We start from the raw sequence: 24867 nt of genomic DNA on the forward strand, positions 1-24867 counted from the left end.
GATGTGGATAAAGAAAATGAAGCATGCATACAAAATGGAATACCACTGACCCTTAAAACAGAAGGAAATCCTATCATTAGAGACAACATGGATAAACCTAAAGGACATTATGTTAAGTGCGATAAGTCAGACACAGAAAAACAAAGCCCATACGATCTCACTCATATGTGAAACCTAAAAAAACCTGAACTCACAGAAGCAGAGGGTAAAATAATGGTCACCAGAGGCTGGAACAGAGGGTAGGATGCTGGTGCTTAGGATGCCTGCCTCCCACATTAGAGTGCCTGGGTTTGCATCCTTCTCTGCTTCTGATCCAGCTTCCTGCAGGCTCAAATACTTTGGTTCCTGGAATTCAAATGCTCCTGACTTTGACCTATCCCAGCTTCTGCTGTTGCAGGCCAGGCATGGGGGTGGGGGAGGGAACCAGGGGATGGAATTTTCTCTTTATTCTTGTTTCTTTGTCCCTCTTCCCACCTATTACTCTGATTTCAAATAAGTAAAAAATAAATAAAAACTTTATAAAAATAGAGAATTTCAGTTAGGAGGAATGAATTCAAGAGCTATGTGGCCCATCATGATGACTACAGTGAATAATAATGCACTGAGTCCTTGAAAAATCACTGAGTGGAGATTTTTAAGTGTTCTCCCCACAAAAAAAAAATTCTGGGAGGCAATGCATATGTTAGCTTTATTTAACCATTCCATGATGTATAAATATAGCAAAACATATTGTACACCATAAATATGTACAATTTTGTTTCCTAGTTTAAAACTAAAAATAAACTTTGAAGAAAGACAGGTTTTAGAAATAATACATGTGTGGCAAATGAAAGAACTGGGATCAGGCCAATGCTGTGGCATAGCAGGTAAAGCCGCTGCCTGCAGTGCTGGCATTCCATACGAGCGCTGGTTCGAGTCCCAGCTGCTCCACTTCCGATCCAGCTCTCTGCTAAGGCCCAGGAAAGCAGTAGAAGATAGTCCAAGTCCTTGGGCCCCTACACCCATTTGAGAAGACCTGGAGGAAGATCCTGGTCCCTGGCTTTGGACTGGCACAGCTCTGGCCATTGCAGCCAACTGGGGAGTGAACCAATGGCTGGAAGACCTCTCTCTGCCTCTCCTTCTCTCTCTGTAACTCTGACTTCCAAATAAATAAATAAATCTTAAAAAAAAGAACTAGGATCTACTACTCCCATCTTCCAAATCCTATGGCAGGGTATGGTTTTACTCTAAGTGTCTCATTAAATAATTGAACATTAGAAAGTGCAGGAAACTTCTGGTTCAACATGACAAAAAGCCACCACATCTATCTCTTCCTCTTGACATCCCTTTAAATGACCAAAACAGAATGAATATGCATGAATGAGGCCAAATGAAAATGAGCACAAATTCTTCAAAAACATAAATCTCTCTGAGAGAATGGTGACTGTCTCAGAATGGAGAAAGCTACAAACTACGGATATCAGAGACACAGTACTTAAAAGAAACCGCTTATTCCTTCAGAACCCTGGTTCCATGGAGCAGCAGGTGCGGCAAAAGACAGGAGAAATGTGAGCTGAAGAGGGAGGAGCTGATCGTTCCTTCACACAAAGCGGTTGGGGTCTAAGACTCTTTCTCGCCCCAGAGTGGGTTGACAAGCTTCTTCTTCACAGGGTTTCCATCAGCTACTTGCTGCACCCTCTTAAATCTGGACAGCTGAAGATCGTGGACAGCTGAGGGAGGTTTTCAATAGAAGTAAGACCCAGCCCAGCAGAATATACAACATGGGGAAAACAGAGTATACGACAGAGCCGAGGATATCGCAAAAGGAAATAGAACAAGAAGAGAAGCAGAGTACAGGAGATAGAGGATAAGAAGTTTGGGGCACTCAACCAGGGAGGGTCAACTTTCCACGAGAAGAGGAGAGGAAATTATGGCAGAAAAATCCCAGGAAAACTTCCCAGCGCTGAGGGACTTACTAGATTGAAAGGCTCCGTGTGACCATCTTAATCCCTAAAAAAGGAGCCACACCCACTAAGCCCCATGGTAGTGAATTTTTGTTTCCTCTAGTAAATGTAAGCAGTGCATCTCAGGACCCGGGGAATAAAGTAGTGATAATAACATAGTATCATTGGTTATTACCATGGTGGCGGCAACGTTACACACAAAGAAATGGGATGTGAAACAGAGTTATGCTTCTCAAACCAACACTGGGTGCCATGGTGCCATGGAGCACTGCTGTGCCAGTGGGGAGACAGCTGCAGTGCGACCTAGAATGTTATACCCAGATAAGCCACAGGTTATTCTCCTATGGGTGTTGTAACAAAGTCTTCAAACAACAGTAGCTTATTCTCTCACAATGGCTGTGCAGGCCAGAAGTGAAAAATCAAGGTATCCACAGGGCTGATTCCCCTTTGAGGCACCGAGTGAGAACCTGTTCTGTGTTTCCCTAGTGGCTCCTGGTAGTTACCAGTGATCCTTAGTGTTCCTGGGCTGGAAGACACATCACTCCCAGCTCTGCCTCTGTCTTCACAAGACCCTCTGCTAAGGACGCCAGTCATGGGATTTAGGACCCACCCTAATCCAGGGGGAACCTTCTGTTAACTAATTACACCTGTGCAGACCCTTTTTCCAAGCGGGCTCACAATCTGAGGTTCCTGATGGATACAAATGTTGGAGGGGATTTTGTTCAACCCAGTGCAAACCATCAATCAACTGAGAGGGCAGAAGAAGGGTATTTTGGGGGAGATAAGGATTGAAAATGTACCTGTTGAATGCTCTGGTTCCTAAGGATGTCCCTGAGGGATGTGATAAATAAAGAGGAAAGCCTGGGTCCAGACAATAGAGACTCTAACCAGGGAAGCAGACCTGAATCCATTCAAAGCAGGATGGAGGGTTCTCGGAGTGAAGATGCCAAGGGCAAGAGAAAGAAAAGCCTTAGTATTTGATTTGTTTGAGTATTTGGAAAATAAAATTGACAGCTGTTTGATTTAGAACTGTCACTCCAAGATGAAACCGAAATTGAATAAAAACATATTCACAGTCTCTTCGTGGCTCAATACTAAGCAATATTTGCATAATCATAAAATAGCAATCCTAATTCTTGATTTAACGAAATTGTAAGTGACTTTATCAAGAAGGTGATGATGGATGATTACGTTAGGTAAGTGGCTGTATATTAACTGTAATAGGAAGTCAGCAAATGCACTCTAAAATTGATATGACATGAAATTGTAGTGTTAGCACATTCTTTAAAAACAGGGAGGTAAACTTTAGAAGAATATTAGAAATGTTAATAGAGTGTCTTAGTCCATTCAGGTGTCGGTAACAAAACACCATAAACTAGAATGAGCAAGAGGGTTTTGTTTTTCAGTTCTGACACCTGGGCCGTCCAAGATGAAGGTTACGGAAGTTCTGGTGTGTGGCCTGAGCCTGCTGTCTCCCAGATGCTGTCTTCTTGCTGAGCGTTTGTGGTGATGCAGAGAGGCTGCCTCAGCCCTCTTTGACGAGGGCACCAGCCCCACTCCTCAGGGTGGACCCAGACACCTCCCTGGCACCCCATCTCCTGATACCATCGCTTTGACCTCTCCTTTGTCTTTTGCTGTTATTAGATTTTTTTCTTTAATTTGAGCAGCTAATACATTTTTTAAATTTTTCTTAAAGATTTATTTGTTTATTTGAAAGAGTTACACAGAGAGAAAGGAGGCAGAGAGAGAGAGAGGTCTTCCATCCAACGGTTCACTCCCCAAATGGCCGCAACGGTCGGAGCTGAGCCGATCTGAAGCTAGGAGCCAGGAGCTTCTTCCGGGTCTCCCACATGGGCCCAAGCACTTGGGCCATCTTCTACTGCTTTCCCAGGCCACAGCAGAGAGCTGGATTGGAAGTGGAGCGGCTGGGTCTCAAACCAGCACCCATATGGGATGCCGGCACTTCAGGCCAGGGCGTTAACCCGCTGCACCACAGTATTGGCCCGGAACAGTTAATATTTTTATAGCAATACAAATGAAAACAGAGAACTGTGATATAATATGCGTAATAATCACGTGAAGAATGTGTTACAATGCAACTTTGAATGTTCTCATCCAGAGATCCCAATTGGGATCTGGGGGTGCCTGAGACTCTGAATCTGAACCAAGAGTGTGGAATGCTGGCAGAGGTAGTCCCTGAACCCCACTTTGAGAAGCACTTGTCTGGAGAACAGCCAATATTGCAGGTAAGTCAGCTTCCGCCGCTTTCCCGTGGAGACCAAGTGTGTTTGAGCCAATGCTAGTCTTACCCAAACCCTGTTGACATCAGGGTAAACAGTGTTGCAGGTTAAAACTTCACTTACTTGAAAGTTATCTTGGCTCCAAGAATGAGAGATAAAACAAGAATCTTACCTGCGGACATCAAGGGTTGTTTTCAGGTGGTCGAAAAGAGCCTTCGACCCAGGCAGGTGGCTAACACTGGTAGCAGCTTCATAGACATCATTGCCGTGTTTGTGGGAGGCGGGATGGGCTGGATGAGTCTTAGAAGGCACTTGCAGAAAGAAGTGCCATGGGTCCCGCACCGCCCTGTGGCCAGCTGCTGCTATGCAGTCCCCAGCGACCGGTCATAGCCCAACCCGTGGATGGGAGGACCCTAGGGAAAATGCCCCAGGGACAGCTGTTGCTGAAATCTGCTTCTTAAAACAGGGATGGGACTTCCACAGCGACAGCAGATCTACTACAAAGGGTCGAAAAGCTATGATCAGCCCTCCCCAAAGCTCTACACAGTCTTGTTTTTTGGCCTGCCTGGCAGGGTAATCCAGCTTCCCAAATAGATTCCTTAGGGATGGTTTCCACCTTGTGTCGAGATACTGCTGTGAGCCAGGCCCTGGATAAACTGCCTCTCACAAAACCAATTTCACAGCTGAGAAAGATGGAGTTTCTAATCAGTTAACCTGAGAGTACAAGATCATGGAACCGAAGTGGGGGAGTTGGAGACGAATTTTTATTCCAGGCTCTTGCCATGCACAAGACAGGAATTGTTAGTGCTGGCACATGTAAAGTTAGTTTTATTCAAGAGGTGAGAAAGTACACACACACACACACACACACATGCACACCTGAGCATGGATTGCCCCACACAGAGAAATACCTGTCATGGGCAGGCATGGGCCAAAGAGAAAATGGGGTTGGGGAGAAGTAGAGAGGGCACCCCAGCACCTCCTGCAGTCATGGTCTCCAGCATATTGAGCTGCCCCCAAGTTGCTAGCCTCTTATGTGGTCAGAGTGGGGGTGCCTCTGCAGGCAGAAAGCTGCCTGGGAGCTTTATGGTACCTCCAGAGAATTTCACACAGAGCTTAATATCCACATTTCCGAGGTGTCTCACCCCCACCCCTGCCCTAGGTCCTGGATGAAGCCAATACGTTCCAGGAAAGGAGCTGTGTTGATTGACGAGTAGCAGAAGAGCATTACACATGAGGCAGGGGCTTACAGGTCCCTCCAGCTCAGCACATCCTAAACCAGCTGCCTGCCTATCCTGTATCAGAACCAGTATGCGGTAGAACAAGTCAGACTCTTCCCAGGAGTCCCATTTGCATCTTGCACACCTCTTTAAACCCACAGGGCCTCAGGTAATGGAACAGATGACCAGCACGGAAGCTGTGACGTGTGGTCCATTTATCACCAGACAGAGAGCTTGCTGGTGAAACATCAGGACTCCCATCAGGCACTGCAGAGCTTGGTCAATACCAGTGACACCACACAAAGATGTGGTGCCAGGAGCTCCTGTGAGTGTCACTCTAGACATAGCTCTGTCACGGCTACTGCTATGCAGGGAGCACCCATGGACTTGCCAGACATCCCCCAGGGGTGGGAGTTAGAGATAGAGGCACCATGGGAAGAGAGAGGCTGATCGTAAGCAAAGATCAATTTTTTAAAAATTCATTTTGTTTATTTGAAAGGCAGAGTTACAGAGAGAGAGAGAGAGAGAGAGAATCTTCCATCCACTGGTTCACTCCCCAAAGGTCTGCAATGGCTGGGACTGGACCAGCCCAAACACAGGAGCTTCTTTTAACTGAGTACAGGGGCCCAAGCACTTGGGCCATCTTCTGCTTCTTTCCCAAGCACATTAGCTGGGAGCTGGATTGGAAGTGGAGCAGCCAGGGCTTGAACAAGTGCCCATGTGGGCTGTCAGGTGTCAGTTTAGCCCCTTAAGCCACAATGCCAGTCCAAAGACCAATTCTTAAGAAGAAGCGCTGGTGGAAGGGTTTCAGAGAGTAGCTGCAAACATCAAAGAAAGCAGCTAATCCTTAGTCGCAATGTATATAAACTGAAGGAATTGTAGGGAAGACAAGCCCAATATTCTCATTTTGCTAATAATGACAATGAAGAATTGGTAGATAATAAGAGCTAGCATGATTAAAACCCTCTCAGATGATTCCAGGAATAACTTGAAAGATGGCAGCAGCGAGGTTCTCAAAGTGTGAGCAGTGAGGGGCCAGCGCCGTGGTGTAGTAGGCTAAGCCTCTACCTGCGGCACTGGCATCCCATATGGGCAGCAGTTTGTATCCCAGCTGTTTCTCTTCCAGTTCTGCCCTCTGCTCTGGCCTAAGAAAGCAGTGGAAGATGATCCAAGTGCTTGGGCCCCTGCACCCACGTGGGAGACCCAGAAGAGGCTCCTGCCTCTGGCTACAGATCAGCCCAACTCTGGCCATTGCTCACATTTGGGGGGTGAACCAGCAGATGGAAGACCTTCCTCTCTGCCTCTCTGTAACTCTACCTCTCAAATAAATGAATAAAATCTTTTTTAATATTTATTTTATTTATGTGAAAGATAGAGTTACGGAGGGAGGTAGAGACAGAGTGAGGTCTTCCATTCACTGGTTCGCTCCCCAGATGGCCACAACAGCTGGAACTGCACTGATCCTAAACCAAGAACCAGGAACCAGGAACTTCTTTCAGGTCTCCAATGTGGGTGCAGGGGCCCAGGCACTTGGGCCATCTTCTACTGCTTTCCCAGGCCACAGCAGAGAGCTGGACTGAAGAGGAGCAGCTGGGACTGGAACTGGCGCCCATATGGGATGCTGGCATTTGAGGCTAGGGCTTTAACCCACTGTGCCACACGCCAGCCCCCTGAATGAAATCTTTTTTAAGAAAATGTTTGAGCAGGGGACCAGCAGCGCCAGTAGCCCTTGGGACCTTGTTAGACATGCAGATTCTCAGGCCCCACCCAGACCTGCTGAGTCAGAAACTCTGGGGTGGGCCCAGTCATCTGCATTTTACCAAGCCCAGCAGGGATTCTGATGCTCACTCAAGTGGAGAACCACTGATCTACCCAGTCTCCTCGCCCTTGTCATCTATGGGAACCATTTGATAATGACATCCTAGTAGTTCTACCTGGCAAACATCTCCCTCAAATGTGCACTCACCTCCACGCCAAGTAGCACTGCCCACCTCACCTGGATGGCTGGGCACCCTGCGACTGGTCCTTACTCCTCCACTTCCCTCGGCCTCCAGCAGCCAGTGCCCGCCATGGCTATCAGTCTGACCATGTTCCTTCCCTGTCCTCAGAGCACCCCAGGGGCTCAGCAATAGCACCTGAGCTCTTCTGCATGGTGGGCAAGGCGCTCTTAACCTAACATGACTGGCCTCTGCAGCCTCCTCTCCATCACTCCTTGACTCAGGGCTGGCAATGCAGAAGCCATGTACTCACTCCCTCTTCCCCATGAACACATACCACTAGGGGTCCAACAAAATCTTTAAGGACATACAGTCAAGAGTGACCCTTGCTTCTTGCTTGGTTGTCTACCCTATTTCTGCCTTGCTGAGCAGTATCCAACCATTTTCAGCAAGGTCAAAGGATTTTTTAAAGAAATTGCCCCATTCTGTGCTAAGAAGACCTTCTGCATACTCCCACAGTGCTCTCTGCAAGCCCTCACGCAGGCGCCACCATGTGAAATGGGAGGAGTCCCTGCCTGGGTCAGTCTTCCCAGCTGGGCCATGAGGTTAAAGCCCCTGCTACCTTCATATTCCTTGCCTCTGGCACAACACATGTGCATGGAGATTGCCCAACATTTGTGCCATGCTGAGCTGAAAACCTGCAAAATGTGTTGACACATTCACAGAGCTTCAAACAAATGAATTCTAGGCCAGTGCTTCTCAAACTTAGACACACACCTGGATCACCCAGAGATCTTGATAAAATATAGATTCTGATCCAGGCAACTGGGAACGGAGCCTTGGGAGTGTACATCTCTCACAAGCTCCTGCTGATACTGATGCTGTTAGCTTCTGCGCCACCAGCTTCAACGGGGTAGCCAGGATTGTGGCCATTCAAAGCTGTGAAACTCAGGCACTTGTAGGTCAATGTATATCACTCAAGGGCAATTTTTTTGTTCTACAGAATTGCTAGTAACTGAGCTGGGGAATTGTGCTGTTTGCTTGTCTATTCCCATAATAGCCATCATCACAGAGTCTTGTTCATTCTTTTGAAAGAAAGCCAAGAGTCCTTTTGTGAGTCAGTCCTTGTCTGTGAGGGAGGACAATTGAGAGCTAATATGGCTTTTGCTCAACACAGAATCCACTTTCTGTTCAGGAAGTAGAGCAGGAGAGAAGACAGCGTGGCAGACAGGATATTACCCAAGCTCAGCAGGAGAGGGTTTATTTATTCATTCCTTCCTGTTAATGGACCTGTCCAAAGTTCTTAGTGTTCTATAAGGCAAGAGGTGCTAGGACAGTTACGGTGGTTAATGGAAGATTGGAGGAAGAATTTAGACAAAAGAAAATTCCAGAGTTCTGGGGCTGGATCTCTGACCTTCTCCAAATCAGTGAGGAGCTCTGGATTGAGACAGGTTACTCTACAGACATGGAAGGAGGTTCTGACTTGGGGAGACAGCTAAGGGGCTGCACAGCCTTCCCAATGGGGCTAGCCAGATGCTCACCCTCACTGTCCACACTCAGAAAAGATTTCGGAATCAGCTTTAAACGGTCGGGTGAAGTTTTCCAGAGATATCACAGGATTCTTAGTCATCTGTAATTCCGAGCAGCTGTTCTCCAGCGCCTGCTCTCCTGTCCGGGGAGACTGTAGAGGAGGCTCTGGGTCACTTCTGCACAGGACCTCTGGAAAGATGGGCCTGGCTGCATGTGCTGGGGCTCCCTTTTGGGGGTGTGTCATTTCATTTATAGGTCATATAGCTTGGATGTTGTGCAATGGTTCAGGATGTTTTAAGTTCGCTGGTTTTTACAGCCTTTTCTCTTCACCAGCTCACCACACTCGCCAGGCCCCAGGTTTCCAGGCCATACTAGCCTCCACCCAAGCCCCGCTCACCCTCCACCCAAGCCCTGCTCACCCTCCACCCAAGCCCTGCTCACCCTCCACCTGCTCCCTGCTTCCCTCAGTGCACGCAGACACTCAACTCCGCCAAGCTTGGTTTTCTTGTCATGGCCCTTGTCAATTCCCCTGCTTGCTGTCAAACCCAACAGCCTTTATCCCTCACAGTGAGCCCATTGCCCATGTTTCTAGAAGCAGCTCCAGTTCACCAGTTCACTGCCATTGTATAGGTGCACTACATTAGGACCTTCATGTCGGATTCAACTCTACACCGAAACAGACAATGCTGCCTTGAGCCTGTCTGTGTTTGGTTCTTTGTGTACACATGTGACAGCTGCTCTCACATAGCTATTTAGGTCTGGCAGTGGGGTTGCGTGGTTCTAGTGATATGGTCCAGCCTTATTGATAATTTTAATATGGATAATTTTGTGGGTTCTTGCCATCTATTCAGATAAAAATTCTGAATATTGGCTCAAAATAAACCAGGCTACATGGTGAGTTTTAAGCGTTTTATTCAGTGAGAGAAATGCACAGAAGGGTGATTGCTTTATTTAGGGGAGAAAGAAGTCTAGAAGCTAAGCTGGGTCCATACCAGGCAGAGAGCAGGCCAGGAGCCACGTGGAGCAAGGTGTTTGATTATGAGAACAGCAGTCATGCAGTCATCAAACCTTTCCTGGATGCCTTTGTGATGCCAAGCCTATCCTGGGTATTGGGGGTGCATAGATGAACATCCCAAGTGCATACTTCACTGCCTCTTGGGGATAATGAAAAGTCACACTGTTATCCTCTCTAGGGAGGACCCAGAGGGACAGATCCAGGGGCTAGAAGAACACACAGTGGGGTGGGGTTCCCTTGCCCAGTTTAGGAGGTGTCCCTAAGCAGGTGACAATCAGCCTCAAGGAAGAAATGCCTTGCAGTGGGAAAACAATAGGCTGGAAATGTGAGCAAAGTTCCCATCAGAAGCTGAGCTTCATAAAGTCCCCTGGTGATTCCTTGAAATCTTCTCCCACCGTTGAAATCGCACGTGAATTTCCCTTCTCTGATTTCCAAAGCAGTCGCTCGCCTCCCTTGGCACTGTGTTGTTATCATCCCAAGGAGAATCTCCTCTGTTGGGTTTGGACTTTTTTGGACCCTCCACATGCATTCAAGTGTTATGCATTTGCCATGAATGATGGCATATGTAACACTCCTGTCCACAAGCCCCCCACTAAGCTTATCGTGACACAATGTCTGTATCACCCCTCTGGTCTCTGAGCCGCAGCAAAGTGGACACAACTTCCAACAATCACTCAAACCAAAAAGCAATGTCCACCAGTGGTAACTGACACTAATTTTATGCATAGATCAGTGTTGTGTGACACACCAGCCAGGAGGATGAGTTCCACTATCCTAGAAGTCACCTAACTCTGATCTTCACTCTCTACAAACTCCCTAAGGGTGAAGAGAGTTGTCTATTCTTTAGATCTCACAATTCCTAACATGGTTCTGGATGTAGCCTAAAGATTTACGTAAGTCTATCATTTACTTTTTTATGATTTGAGGTAGTGTTTCTAAAATTAGGACATGTCAGGCATCCAAAATATATACATGATTAAATAAAGAATGTGCATTTTCATCCCCAAGCTTAAGAAATCAAGCAAGACAGGGGACAAGTGTTTGGTCTTCATTAAGACTCCTACTGGGGCACCTGCACCCCATCTCAGAGTACCTGGGTTTAAGTCTCAGCCCCAGCTCCCGACTCAGCTTCCTGCTAATGCATTCCCTAGGAAGTAGCAGGTGATGGCTCAAGCCGTTGTGTCCCTGCCATCCACATGGGAGACCTGGATTGAGTTCCGGGCTTCTGCCTTCGTCCTGACCCAGCCCTGGTTATTGCAGGCATTTGGAGAGTAAATCAGTGGATTGGAGCTCTCCCTTTCCCCTTCTCTCCCTCTCCGTGTATGTGTGTGTGTGTGTGTGTGTGTGTGTGTGTGTGTGTCTGCTTTTCAAATAAAATTTGTTTTAAAAAGAATGCAGGCCGGCGCCGTGGCTCAATAGGCTAATCCTCCACCTAGCGGCGCCAGCACACCGGGTTCTAGTCCCGGTCGGGGCGCCGGATTCTGTCCCGGTTGCCCCTCTTCCTGTCCAGCTCTCTGCTGTGGCCCGGGAGTGCAGTGGAGGATGGCCCAAGTGCTTGGGCCCTGCACCCCATGGGAGACCAGGAGAAGCACCTGGCTCCTGCCATCGGATCAGCGCAGTGCACTGGCCGCAGCGCGCCAGCTGTGGCGGCCATTGGAGGGTGAACCAACGGTAAAGGAAGACCTTTCTCTCTGTCTCTCTCTCTCACTGTCCACTCTGCCTGTCAAAAAAAAAAAAAAAAAAAAAAAAAGAATGCAAACATTGAATGACAACTGGACCCTTGCATACCTCTCCCCAGTGAACAAGAACCACTGTCTTGAATTAAGAGTTTGGCATCCTTCTGTATGCCTTTATGTTCTTATACAGCTGTCAGGAGTCACACATCATCCATACTATTGATCCCCAGGTTGTAGACTGTTGTATAAATGATGTCACAATGTTGTATAAATGTATCCTTCTGCAACTTTCTCCCATTCAGTTTCATCCCTGAGATTTGCCCATGTTTCTAGAAGCAGCTCCAGTTCACCAATTCACTGCCATTGTATAGGTGCACTACGTTAGGACCTTCATGTCAGATTTAACTCTTCACCGAAACAGACAATGCTGCCCTGAGCCTGTCTGTGTTTGGTTCTTTGTGTACACATGTGACAGCTGCTCTCACATAGCTATTTAGGTCTGGCAGTGGGGTTGCGTGGTTCTAGTGATATGGTCCAGCCTTATTGATAATTTTAATATGGATAATTTTGTGGGTTCTTGCCATCTATTCAGATAAAAATTCTGAATATTGGCTCAAAATAAACCAGGCTACATGGTGAGTTTTAAGCGTTTTATTCAGTGAGAGAAATGCACAGAAGGGTGATTGCTTTATTTAGGGGAGAAAGAAGTCTAGAAGCTAAGCTGGGTCCATACCAGGCAGAGAGCAGGCCAGGAGCCACGTGGAGCAAGGTGTTTGACTATGAGAACAGCAGGAAAGCAAAGAGAGGCCAGCCAAAAGGCCACGTGCCCGATGGCGGGGGACAACAAGGAGGGGGCCCACTGTGCTCCAGGCCTTTTATTTACTCCCAAAGGGAAGTGGTTACATAGTCTGATTGGCAGGTGGGCATACAGGTGAGGGCAGGTAGGGGCATAAGTTCACACAGGGGGGCATGGTCTCCAGCTCACAAACCTAATCCATTTCATCCTATCTGCTGGCCTATATCACTACAGTATGTGCATCATCAGTCGAATTCAATGTTGGTGAAGTGCTTTTCAAAGTAACAATTACTGTTCCCATCTGCACACTGTGAATCCCCGTGCCTTCACATTCTTGATTACCTCTGTCACTTTCTTATCTGGGGATCTGATGTATTCTTATGCTTATACTACACACACACACACACACACACACACACACACGGTTCTTAGGGGGAAAAATTATTAAATGAGTAGAACTTACCTTAAAACTTCCCACAGAGCAATAAATAGCTACTTCCCCAAATCCTGACAACCCAGAATTTACTGATCGAATTACTTTAAATTACCCATGGAACAACAGGAACATGAAAGAAAATTATGAGGAAGAAGCACAAAGCTGCCTGTATTACCATCTCATTAACACAGTCATTATTTTATGAAACAGAGATTACCTGGTGTCTTAAGTGAATTGAATGACTTTTAAAACAAATTCACACTATTGCCTTATTTTACATTCTATGCATATTTTGCAGATGTATTTAGTCTTGCCCTGATATTCTAATGGGGTTTAGGGTAGACAACAATTAAATAAAAATGAACAGAACAAGTTTCCAAGTCGGACTTGCTTTTATTTTAAAAATTACCTCTCCTTACACTGCACTTCCCAGGAACTCTGGTCATAAAAGATATTCATGCTTTTTCCATAATTCTTTTGGCAGCAAAAATAAAGTACACACAGAGCTAAGCATGCTAAGATGTGAAGCAAATGACCACAGCACAAAATAGTAGTTCATAGTTGGCTGTTCCTTGCTTTTTTCTTCCTCATGATTTCTGCTCTTTTGCAAATATCCTAGAAGAGCGTAGGGAGCATGGGTGGGAGCAGCCTGGCCAGCGGGTCTCAAGACGACGCGTGCAGAACCAAAGACCGGAGGATGGGTTTCTAATTCTGTGAATGAGTAGGAGACAGTCCTCTGAAATTGTAACCCAAATGCTTTTTACTCAAGAGTCCAATTTGAGATGGAAAGGAGCTGAAAATGATGACATGGATACAGAACCAAAATTAGTGCCTGAATCATGCAAAGCTGTCAAAGAAACGATCCCATTAATTATTCAAGGTCCGTTTTCTTAATCTCAGGCAAAATGAAATCATTCCTGGTTTCTCCAGTGTGCCCATTGATGTCTTCACTGGGAAATGCCTCTCCCTCAGATTTGACCCAGAGAACACATTTAGCATGTTATTAGCAAATTGTTTTCATTAAGCCTTCCTGCCACTCACTGCTCCACCTCTAGGGGATGCTTCACGCTTCCTGATTGGAACCACATGGAACACACTGGAACATGGCAGTGGAGGCACTGGCTTCTTTTCTGCTATGATCATCTTATGTCCTCACCATCTGCAAAATGTAAATACCATTGTATTAGTAAACAGCATTGCATTCTCCTTTATATACCACATGGGAAACAAACACAAGTAGTCGTTGTCATCCTTCATAGCCAAAATGAAATCCCATTCAAAGTGCTGTGGCAAGAGATGTAAATGAGTGACAGATCAGCAAACTATAGATGTACTTCTCCCTGCAATACATTGGTATCAACCTACAGCCATGATCTAAAATTTCCCGCTTAGGAAATGTAATAGTGATACTACTTGACAGGTTCTTGAAAGCAGGTACAGCAGACAATGTCAGCATTTGCTCAAAATCTGATTTTTTTTTTTTTTTTTTAGCGATACTTGCTAGGACAATATTCCTCTTTCTACTCCATGTCCCCTGTCTGCACCCTGCCCACATGCCAAGTGAGCTCCCCACGGCAGCACCTTTGGAGAGACGCTGTGGAGCTACTGGGGTACTTCCCCCAAGGCAGCTCCTCCCGTGAGTGATCTAGGAGGGAACACCCAGCCTCCTGGAAGGCTCAGGCTGAAGCTGCCCTCTATGGGGCTTGGCCGGAGACGACAGCCCTGTTTGGCTTCTCCCTTCTCTTGCTTCTTTCATTCCCTTAGGGTTCTTGTGTGTGGGCACTTGCTCCATAAATCACCCGCACACAAATTCTCAGCTGGAGGCTGGCTTTGGGGGAAGCTGACCGAGGCAGAATCTTAGGGAAGCTCTGGCCAAGTTGTCTTCACTTTTGCTGCCTACTCCCCCTCAGTGGTAAAAACTCATGCACATTCTAAAGTTAACATCTACATTCTTTTTTCAAGATGAGATTAAGTAGTAGAAAAAGATTTAATTTGTGATGTAATTACACATTTAAAATTCACATTTAAAAAGAAAACTTCCACAGTTTTAACTTAAAATTAAAATTTCAAAAGTTCACATTTAAAAAGAAAACTTGCACAGTTTTAACTTACCCGGTGGAATTTCAGAATCAAAGTTAATCAATGCTACCATTATGCATTTAAAATATGAAGACACTTCAAAAAGGTTCAAACTTTGGAAATCCATGCATTATTTTTTGGTAATATGCAGTTCCATGAACCTTTTGAAGACTTCTAATAAATATAGGCATTCTCATGTGCAAAAGGGAGATATTTTATAGTGTTTATTTCCCACCCTAAATTTAAATTTCCATTTCCTCAAAAAAGGTTCATTCTTACTGTAATATACTTATGTGCTTTAAATGCTTGTATTGTTTGCCCGGTCATAATTCTCTGCAGAATAAATGTGCCTATTTAAATGTATGTCTTTTATTTCCTAGGATTATAAACTTCCACAGGTTAAAATTTTTCCAGATGAATTATTATAATATATCAAAACAATATTCATATTTAAATTTTGGTAATCCCATAAAGTCAAAAAATTAATATCTGTATTGGAAATGCACGTATTAGTGAGATAGATAGCATCTCAGAATTATTTTTACTTATTACTATTTATTGTTAGGTGTGATAAAGTTTAGTAGAAATTCTATTCATTTTACAGATTTGAGCACTGATAAATAGTATTTGCATAGATAGATGGGTTTTGAAAGAATTTTATCATAGCAATGTCAAATAATTCTTTGGATTCTGCGTTGTATGTTAAAAATCACCCAGGAATCTTTCAAAGGATTTTACCCTTTGAAAGAGAAGCTGTTACCCAGTCATAGAAATATCACAAAATAACATTTTGTTATTTCTGACAAATGCACCTGAAAATGCATTTCCAACCTTACCAAATGGCTATATGTATAGGATGGAAAAGACTGGAGCTTTTCCTGTGCTGGTGGCGTTTTGACTGAAGGAGGCTATAGATCCAATATTTTAAAAAGGCAAGCCTCGCCAGCGCCGTGGCTCACTAGGCTAGTCCTCTGCCTTGCGGCGCCGGCACACCGGGTTCTAGTCCCGGTCGGGGCACCAGATTCTGTCCCAGTTGCCCCTCTTCCAGGCCAGCTCTCTGCTGTGGCTGGGGAAGGCAGTGGAGAATGGCCCAAGTGCTTGGGCCCTGCATCCCATGGGAGACCAGGATAAGCTCCTGCCATTGGATCAGCGTGGTGCACTGGCCGCAGCGCGCCAGCCGTGGCGGCCATTGGAGGGTGAACCAACGGCAAAAGGAAGACCTTTCTCTCTGTCTCTCTCTCTCTCTCTCTCACACTGTCCACTCTGCCTGTCAAAAAAAAAAAAAAAAAAAAAAAAAAAAAAAAAAAAAAAGCCCCACTCCAACACCCACGCCTCCTTAGCAGGGTTTTGAGCCTGGGGCAAAGCACCTTAATCCAATTCAGAATGACAGGCCAACCATCTGCATTTGCAAAAGGGGATGGAGGAAAGGAAGTCCCCTTGCAGACACAAATGCATAAATGCATCCTTGGGTAGAGACAGCCCTTTAGGACCAGCTTTTAGAAATCCATGCATTGAAGACTGGTATTGTGGTACAGCAGGTTAAGCCACTGCCTGCAATGCCAGCATCCCATATGGGTTCGAGTCCCAGCTGCTCTACTTCAGATCCAGCTCCCTGTTAATGCACGTGGAAAAGCAGCTGAAGATGCCCCAAGTGCTTGGGCCCCTGCTGTCCATGTGGGAAACCCAGATATATATAACTCTCTATATAACTCTAGCTTTCAAATAAATAAGTTGGTAAATCTATCTTTAAGAAAGAGAAATTTGTGCGCTGGAAGGTCTGTGTGCCTGGCATGTGCTGTAGTACCTACACTCTAGCATGAAACCACTGACTTTGCCCAAGCCCCTTATTAGACCAATAGGAAGGTTGAGGACAAGAGCAAACTGGCAAGTCTGAAATCACAAAGCCAGTTAGTGACAGACGGAAATCCAGCACCTGGGTCTCCTCATTCCCCCTCTAATGCCTTTTCTGCCTTGGCCATCTCCTCTAATACTATCTGTCATCACCACCATCATCATGACCATAACTGAAAGAGTACCTAACATTTGTAAGCTTTTCCTCTTTGCTAAGTGTGCTGTTTGAAGCACTCCGCGTTGATCTACAGCTCACATGAATTAGCCCATTTTATGGATGAGGGAAGGTGGAGTGACACACCCAAGATCGGCTGACCAGTAACTGCAGAAATAGACTCAAACCTGTGTGTGGCCCCAGGATTTGCTCTTTAAGCTGCTGTTTCCCAAAACACTAGCCCTATGTGAAGTCCCCTGGTATGAGCCTGTGGTCAGACTGCTTTGCCTACAGTGGCTCTCCCAGACTCACTGTGACTTGGTCCATTAAACATGATGAAAAGTCCTCACACCACTTATCAATGATTGCTAGGAAAATGATTTTCCCCCACATATTTATTTATATCCAGTGAAAGGAACTTCATTAAAGAAAGCTGACTTAGGCTAAATACCTGTTAACACTAGGCAATGTTTTCAAACTCTAGCCTGTGTCAGAATTGTCTGGATCTCCAGTTGCAGGGGTTCTCATGCTGAAGGTCTGATTTCTAATGGCTTCTCATAATATTTTTTTTTTTTGACAGGCAGAGTGGATAGTGAAAGACAGAGAGACAGAGAGAAAGGTCTTCCTTTTGCCGTTGGTTCACCCTCCAATGGCCGCCACGGCTGGCGCGCTGCGGCCAGTGCACCGCGCTGATCCGAAGGCAGGAGCCAGGTGCTTCTCCTGGTCTCCCATGGGGTGCAGGGCCCAAGCACTTGGGCCATCCTCCACTGCCTTCCCTGGCCACAGCAGAGAGCTGGCCTGGAAGAGGGGCAACAGGGAAAGAATCCGGCGCCCCTTCATATGGTGTTGTTACTGGTCCAGGAATCACACCTTGTTAAACACTACGCTTGATGTTGGAAAAATAAAGACCCTAGCCCAGGGTTGGCAAAAAGGGAAAAGAGATGTTAGCTATGCTTTAAAAATCCACCTTAAAATCTTGCAAATGTACATTTTAAAGAGAAAACAGAAAACTATCTATTAAGTACATGTTAAACATGGAAATTCTAAGTGGGCAGGTGAAAAGAAAATGAGGTAAGCAAACCAACATAAAGGCTGATAATTCTCAATGGATTTTGATTTTTCATTGTCAAATATACTCTAATTGCCTGACTTGGTTGATTCACATAGAGATAACCCTAGCTGTTTATACCGGAGGCACAGGGTGTACTTGAGATTTACATGTATTGTGACTAATCTTTCAACAACCCAGAGTCAGGTTTTACGACCTCCTTTTCATGGCCTCATGAATGGTGAGCTTCTGCAAACATAATTATAGAGAATCAATTACTGTGGCAAGCAATATTGCCCTGGGTGCTGTGAACATTCTTAGATAATTCAGTTTCAAATGTCTACAGCTTCTGCCTCCTTGTCTGTAAAAACACACACAACAACTCAGTGACTTCCAAAGTCATTCTAACTTTCAAATTCTAAGCTCCCATGGTTCCAAGAAAAAAAATCAAACATTTTCCGAAGTGTTCTGTAGCAGCTCTGTGGAACAAGCCTGGCCTAACATCGCCAAAGCAAGCTGTTGGCTGGAAATCTCTAGCAAGAGGACTAAGGATATGATTTAATTTTAAAGGTATGACACATAATTACCATAGAAAAATGCAGAAAATCTCTTGGAGGAAAGAAATCATGAAAATAATAATAAACAAGAAAAGTATTGTAATGCTCACTGGATAGAAGTTCTTTTGATTCCACCAACTTTATTTGCAGTACCAAATCATCTGGAAATCTCTAACAGGATTGGATAAATCAGATTAATGTACATTCCGATCACCCGAGGAGCTTCAAAAACTACTGGTGCCTGTGTCTCACCCGCAGAGAATAGAACTGATGTGGAGTGTGGGATAGACTTTGAACTTCTCCAAAAACATCCAGGTGACTCTACAGCATAGACCAGCTTGGGAACCACTGATTTACAGAGTCCTTTCCTGCAATTACCTTATTAATTGTACCCAGGGACTGACTGAATTGCGTGCCCCTACCCCCAAGTTCTTATGTTGAGCCAGAGGGTGGGGTGCTGATCTGATAGAAGTGGGGAGCTTCTAAGAGGCAGAAGAGATCCCACGGCCCTCTCTCTGCCACAAGGGGACACAGGAGGCAGCTGCCTGTGGGCTGGGAAAAGACCCCTCATCAGGAAGCCTGCACACTGTACCTTCATCTCCGATTTCCAGCCCCGCCACTGTGATGGCTTAACCACCCCATCCCTGTATTTTCTACGACAGCCCAAGCAGCTGAGGTCCTCCCCTCTTACACTCACCCTCTCTGTCCCTGGTCTTCCCTCGACTCCTCCCTCAAGCTGCCGGGCAAGTCCCCTAAATGAGACTCAAGCCCCAGCAAGGCTGGTACTACATCTCCGCGAAGCCTCGGTTTCTCCACTTGCACGGAAGAGACGTTGATTCGTCTCCCACACAGGACTTTGGAGGGAATCCAGGGAGATCGTGTGTATGGAATCACCCTGGAGACGGGCCCGCTGTGTCCCTGGCTGAGTTGGGTCAGCGTCCCCAGTCTCTCTGGCTCAGCCAGCCTCCTCTCCAATCCCTCACTTGGCTCCTGCTCCTGTCCCATCTCAGTGTCAGCTGCCCGGTTTGTCTCCCTCAGTCCACCCCCGTCCCCTGGCTCTCAGATCATATTTCTCCCAGCTGTGCTGGTCACAAGTTCTCTCCATTTTCCTTCATCTGAGAAGTCATTAGTTGGCCTTCATTCTGGAAGGATGTTTGTACTGAATATAAAATTCTGTGTTCATAGTTCTTTTCCTTCAGCACTTTAAAGAAAAAAAAATCCTTCCATTGTCTTCTGAGCTCCATGGCTTCTGATGAGAAATCCATGACCATTTGTACGCTTGTACCTTTCTATTGAAACATAGTTTTTCTCCAGTTGCTTCAAGATTTTTCCTTTGTTTTCAATAATCTGATTACGATGAGTCTCTGTAGGAACTTTTTTGAGCTTTTAAAACTGTAAATTCATGTATTTTTTTTACCAACTTTGGGAAGTTTTGGATCATTATTTCTTCAAATATTTTTCCCTGCATAAATTTCTTTCTACTTTCCTCATGGAATTCCGATGAAATGAATATTAGGCTTTTTGATATTGTTCCACGAGTCTCGGGGGCTCTGTTGATTTGTTCCTCAGTGTCTCTTCTCTCTTCAGTTTGTATAATTAATCTTAAGTTCACGGGCCCTGTCTCTCTGTTATCTTCACTCTGCCATGGAGTTCATTTAGTGAAATTTTAAAACTAAAATTTAAAATGATGCTTTATATTAGGAATATGGTTTTCTTTGGATACTGTGATTTTTTTCTTTTTTGCTCCTAAAATCTCCTTTGGTTCTTTCTTCCTTCCTTCCTTCCTTCCTTCCTTCCTTCCTTCCTTCCTTCCTTCCTTCCTTCCTTCCTTCCTTTTTTTTGTCTCACTCTCTGCCAAGAATGTCTATCTTTCCATTCATTTCAAGGTGTTTGCCTCTACCTCATGGAGCACAGTTACGAGAGCTGCTGTCGTGTCTGACTGATATTACATCTGAGTTAGCTCGAGGTTGGCACTGTCCATTCCACTGTTTTTTTCCTCTGAGGATTGTTCACATCTTCTGGTTCTCTGTAAGCTGCAACATCTTGGACTGTATCCTGGACACTTTGGATATCATGCTGTACGGACTCCAAGTCCTGTTATGAAAGTTAAAGCTGCTTATTTGTTTTAGGAGACAATCCACCCAGACTTCTCTCCTGTGAGTGCTGCCTCCTGTAGGCAGTGGTTCCAGTTGCAATGGAGTTTGCCAAGCCTCTGCCATCCTGTTTAGGATCTTCCTTATCCATGGACAGTTAGGGGAGAGCCCAGGGCTTCTGCAGTTCCCCTAATTACAATTAGAGGATCCCCTCCTCCAGCTCCCTTTTCTCTGGGGTTCCTCACACAGGGCCTCTCTTCCCAGTGCCTGTAGCCAGGAAGACAAGCTTCCTCTTTCGTGTTAGCTGTCTAGCCTTCCACTCAGCTCCCAACTGCTGCCCGCCTTTGGAGGAAAACATGGAGATGTCTTCTATTGTCCTCAAACGCGGGGTCCATCTTCTTAGTTCTTCTGGTTACAGAGATGGGATTTCTGTTGAGCGCTGGCCACCACTGCACTGCTAGCACAGAGACAGTGCTAAGCAAGGAGCCCCTGAAGAAAACGGGGAACTCACCCCCCTCACAATGTGTTACCCGCTTTTTCCGAATCCCATGTAGTTGCGTTTTGTGTTCCTCCCAGGACTTTCTGTTGCAATCAATGGGAGTCTGAGGTGGGGAGGGCTTATTCCATCTGGCCTGGGACCAGAATTTGCATCATACTAATATCCAGTCTTCATTTTCTTATACTTCGTCACCTCTCTCCATTGTCAATATATTTCTACTCTCTTCACTTCTCTTGCTTTCCATCATGTTGTTAACTTGGTTCTCTATCTATATATCTTGCTAATTCTATAATTATGTCCAGATTTTAAATTCTATGTATGTATATATATCTAGCTTCTTCTATGTTAATATTTATTTTAGTATCTATAGCTATGTTGTTTTGAAGCATACATGCCTACCATAAGTATTTCATAGCATTTATTTCTCAGTTGTGCTTTATGGCATTCTTGTTCTCACTTTGAGACCTCCATAAATAGTGCTGTTGTTTCCATCCTTCTCGTACATGACTTGTGGTGGAGTAAAATTGCTGGGCCACTGGAAATGCACATATACCCAGGACTACTGATTTAAAATAATTCCCCACATGATTTTGGGGTACAGAAAGGGCTATGCATTGCTTTTCTAGGGCTGATGGTAACATCCTGTTTTCCATCTCCTATTTCCTCTGTGGCTGTAGGTCTAGGACCACCTCCACACTCAGTGTAAGAAGCTGCCCTTGCCTCCACGCAGCCTGTGGGACCACAGGAGCCTGTCCTTCCAGGGTCTGCCAGGGCTGGAGTTCAGCCGGGCAACCCCATCTTCAAACCAGGAACGTCCAGGCAGCCAAAGGGGAGCAGAGCCTCGTGTCCAAACGCTGTGCTCCTGGCTCAGCCAGACCACCAGGCTGCACGCAGGGCGCAGGCCTCCTTCTGCTGCTGGGGCCCTGCTGTCCTTGTTCGTGGCCCTCTCCCTCCTCAGTGCCCTGACTCCACACCAAGCATGTATTTATTTCTACTTCCGGCTTAGTTACGTCAACACAAGTGACCCCCTTTGTGCCTGTCTGGAACTTCATCTCCCTTGCTTCCTTGTTTGGGGGACTGCCCTGGGGTCTTGGATGATAAGCCCTTCTGCTATGCCTGTCTTGTGGCTGTAGCTGCACCTGTGCGGGTCAATCCACACGGCTCTCCTCTCATCAGGGAAGAACCCAAACAAAGGCACTTCAGGGTGTTCACCTCCGATGCACCTAATGTTACCTTTTATGTCTTGCTGTTTATCGTTCACTGGGGCTGCAGTTTCTTCTGAATGTGCCTCATCCTTGTCTTTCATCATCACCTCCCCAGTTGCAAAGAGCAAATACAGCTTCTGGATCAGATCGGTCGTGGTCTCGGCATCGTTACTCCGGTTGTTTCCTAATGCGAAGAGACGCAGCTCCTGGGAACCAGGTTCACCAAACAGCCCACCGTCTTCTCTCTCGATTTCATACACCTCAGGGATGAGTCTGAGGTGACGGAGAAAAGAGATGGAGAATTAGATGACCAAGTCCCTTGCAAGATTAAATGTAAATACAGCCTGCTGATATCACAGGATCCCACTTGATGTGTGGGATTAGGATGGGCCAAATTCAGTTTGTGGATGAACCTCCACTCAAGGGGCAGCGGTGTGGGATTCCAAACCAGTTATTATTTTCAACTTTGAATTTTTATTGAGTACTTAGGGGTGTAGTCTACAAAATCAGCCCTGAAAGAACCTTTCCTTCCAATATTTATATGCATTTTGTTTTCTAACTGGCAAATGTTCTCTTTCTCCTGTGTTTCTTCTGCTCTAGAAATGTTACATCTCAAATGAGACAATGAAGGAGGCACAGACACAGATCTGTCTGTCCTTGTCTTGCTTGAACCCCCACAGCTGCCCTCACTTCTCTGCCCACAGGCTGCAGCGGGGCCAGAGGAGGGAATGAGTTTGGGAGAACTATTTAGGAGACCTGTATTGCAGACAAATCCACAGTGCCTAAATGACAATAAGGAGCAGGACCCACCTCCTGCTCCCCTCCCTTCAACCTGCACTGAGCCAGGTTGTGGGGAGCAGCCCGGACTGGACTGAGTTACTGGAATTAAGACTTATTCTATGCATCTGCTCTCCCACAATATGGCGTTGGGAGAGAAGTAAACAGCTTCCGCACAGCTGCCTCCAGTTCAACCAATAAACTGTAGGACTTGCTACTGATTGGAGGAGAGCAGCGTACTCGGCGTGTGGGCAGCCGAGTTAGGATTGGCGGAGGAGGACTATAAAGAGGAGAGAGACGGCATGCACCAGGAACATCTAGGGGGAGCACCTGAGGAACACCTGTGCAGCCCCCGAGAGAGCCGGCCGGCGGTGTGCCGCTCCCCTGCGGAAGTGGGGAATGTGGCCAGGGGGAACTGCCCTTCCACGGAGGTGGAAGGGATAATAGCCAACCCGGGAAGAACCAGCAGCAAACCCGGGGAGGGCCGAGCAGACGAAAGAACAGCGCAGGGTCCTGTGTTGCTCCTCCACGAAGAGGGGGAGCGACACCAGGTTGTGAATAATAAATAAGTTTTTATACAAAAAGTAAAATTGTTACATCTAGCCCTTGAAGTTACAAGTTTTTTCTTTTCTCAGTATTGGATATGACAGCCCTGCTACGGGAGGGGTCTTCAAAAGGTTCACAGAAAATGTGTATTATGAAAACATTAGGTAAGAACTTTTTAAAAATTGCACCAAAATAAAGTTATCTTTTAATCCTACTTTCCGTGAACTTTTTTGAGGCTCCTTGTGCAGTTAATAATGAGGTGCTAACGAGAGGCTTTTGTGTGAAGGCAGAGAAATGAAAGCAGGATTATTTCCAGTATAGTCATGTTCCAGTTGCAATGAACTCCAAATCTGTGCTGACACACTCACCGGTAGTACACACATACCCCTACACACATATAGACCGAAAATGTGCATCTTGAAAACTGAAATATCTCATTTCAAATTATGTTCTTGAAGACTTTTTCCAGTTGTAACATTACTCAAACTTGAGTTTCTCAACTCACAATATGGTGTCTTCTGTGTCAACGCCTTCTGGACCAGGGGAGGTGACATTTGCACACTTGGCTCTCAGATCATCCGTGGGGTAGCTGTTGATGGCACCTGTAGAGAGAACGGGCTGGTTGGTCTACATTTCACACCCCCACCTTAGCACTGTTATCCAAAGCCAATTCATTGTTTCTGTGGTTGGCAGTGTTTTCAAGAACAAATTAATTTTCCAAGGGGCTCAGCAAAAATACTTTGTTGTGAGTAAAGTCAATGGGATATTAGGGTATTTTTAAAAAGCCCTATGGAGGCCGGCGCCGTGGCTCACTAGGCTAATCCTCCGCCTAGCGGCGCCGGCACACCGGGTTCTAGTCCCGGTCGGGGCGCCGGATTCTGTCCCGGTTGCCCCTCTTCCAGGCCAGCCCTCTGCTGTGGCCAGGGAGTGCAGTGGAGGATGGCCCAGGTGCTTGGGCCCTGCACCCCATGGGAGACCAGGAAAAGCACCTGGCTCCTGGCTCCTGCCATCGGATCAGCGCAGTGCGCCGGTCACAGCGCGCCGGCCGCGGCAGCCATTGGAGGGTGAACCAACGGCAAAAGGAAGACCTTTCTCTCTGTCTCTCTCTCTCACTGTCCACTCTGCCTGTCAAAAAAAAAAAAAAAAAAAAGCCCTATGGGAAAATGGAATTACAAGACAGTCTGGGGTGGTGTTTAGTGTAGTGGTCAAGATGCTGGTTAAGATGCCCAGGTCTAATACTGGAGTGCTTGGGCTTGATGCCTGGA

General features: G+C 46.0%; 2 protein-coding genes across 2 annotated transcripts in view; both read right to left on the minus strand.

The window, feature by feature from the left end:
* COL6A6 (collagen type VI alpha 6 chain) overlaps positions 1–24867 on the minus strand; it is a 318899-nt gene that overhangs the window by 196088 nt on the left and 97944 nt on the right. The window lies entirely within an intron of this gene.
* The window catches only part of COL6A5 (collagen type VI alpha 5 chain), a 139358-nt gene continuing 127663 nt past the window's right edge, over positions 13173–24867 (minus strand). The window contains exons 39-41 of the mRNA XM_017346727.4: positions 24108–24204; positions 22308–22552; positions 13173–13952 (exon numbers count right to left, since the gene is read on the minus strand). Coding sequence (XP_017202216.3) covers positions 13933–13952; positions 22308–22552; positions 24108–24204 — 362 coding nt within the window. The 3' untranslated portion in view covers positions 13173–13932. The remainder of the gene's footprint in view (positions 13953–22307; positions 22553–24107; positions 24205–24867) is intronic.

The sequence above is a fragment of the Oryctolagus cuniculus genome, chromosome 4, assembly GCF_051225735.1.
Source record: "Oryctolagus cuniculus isolate XC-2025 breed Fujian yellow rabbit chromosome 4, ASM5122573v1, whole genome shotgun sequence".
Classification (NCBI taxonomy): domain Eukaryota; kingdom Metazoa; phylum Chordata; class Mammalia; order Lagomorpha; family Leporidae; genus Oryctolagus; species Oryctolagus cuniculus.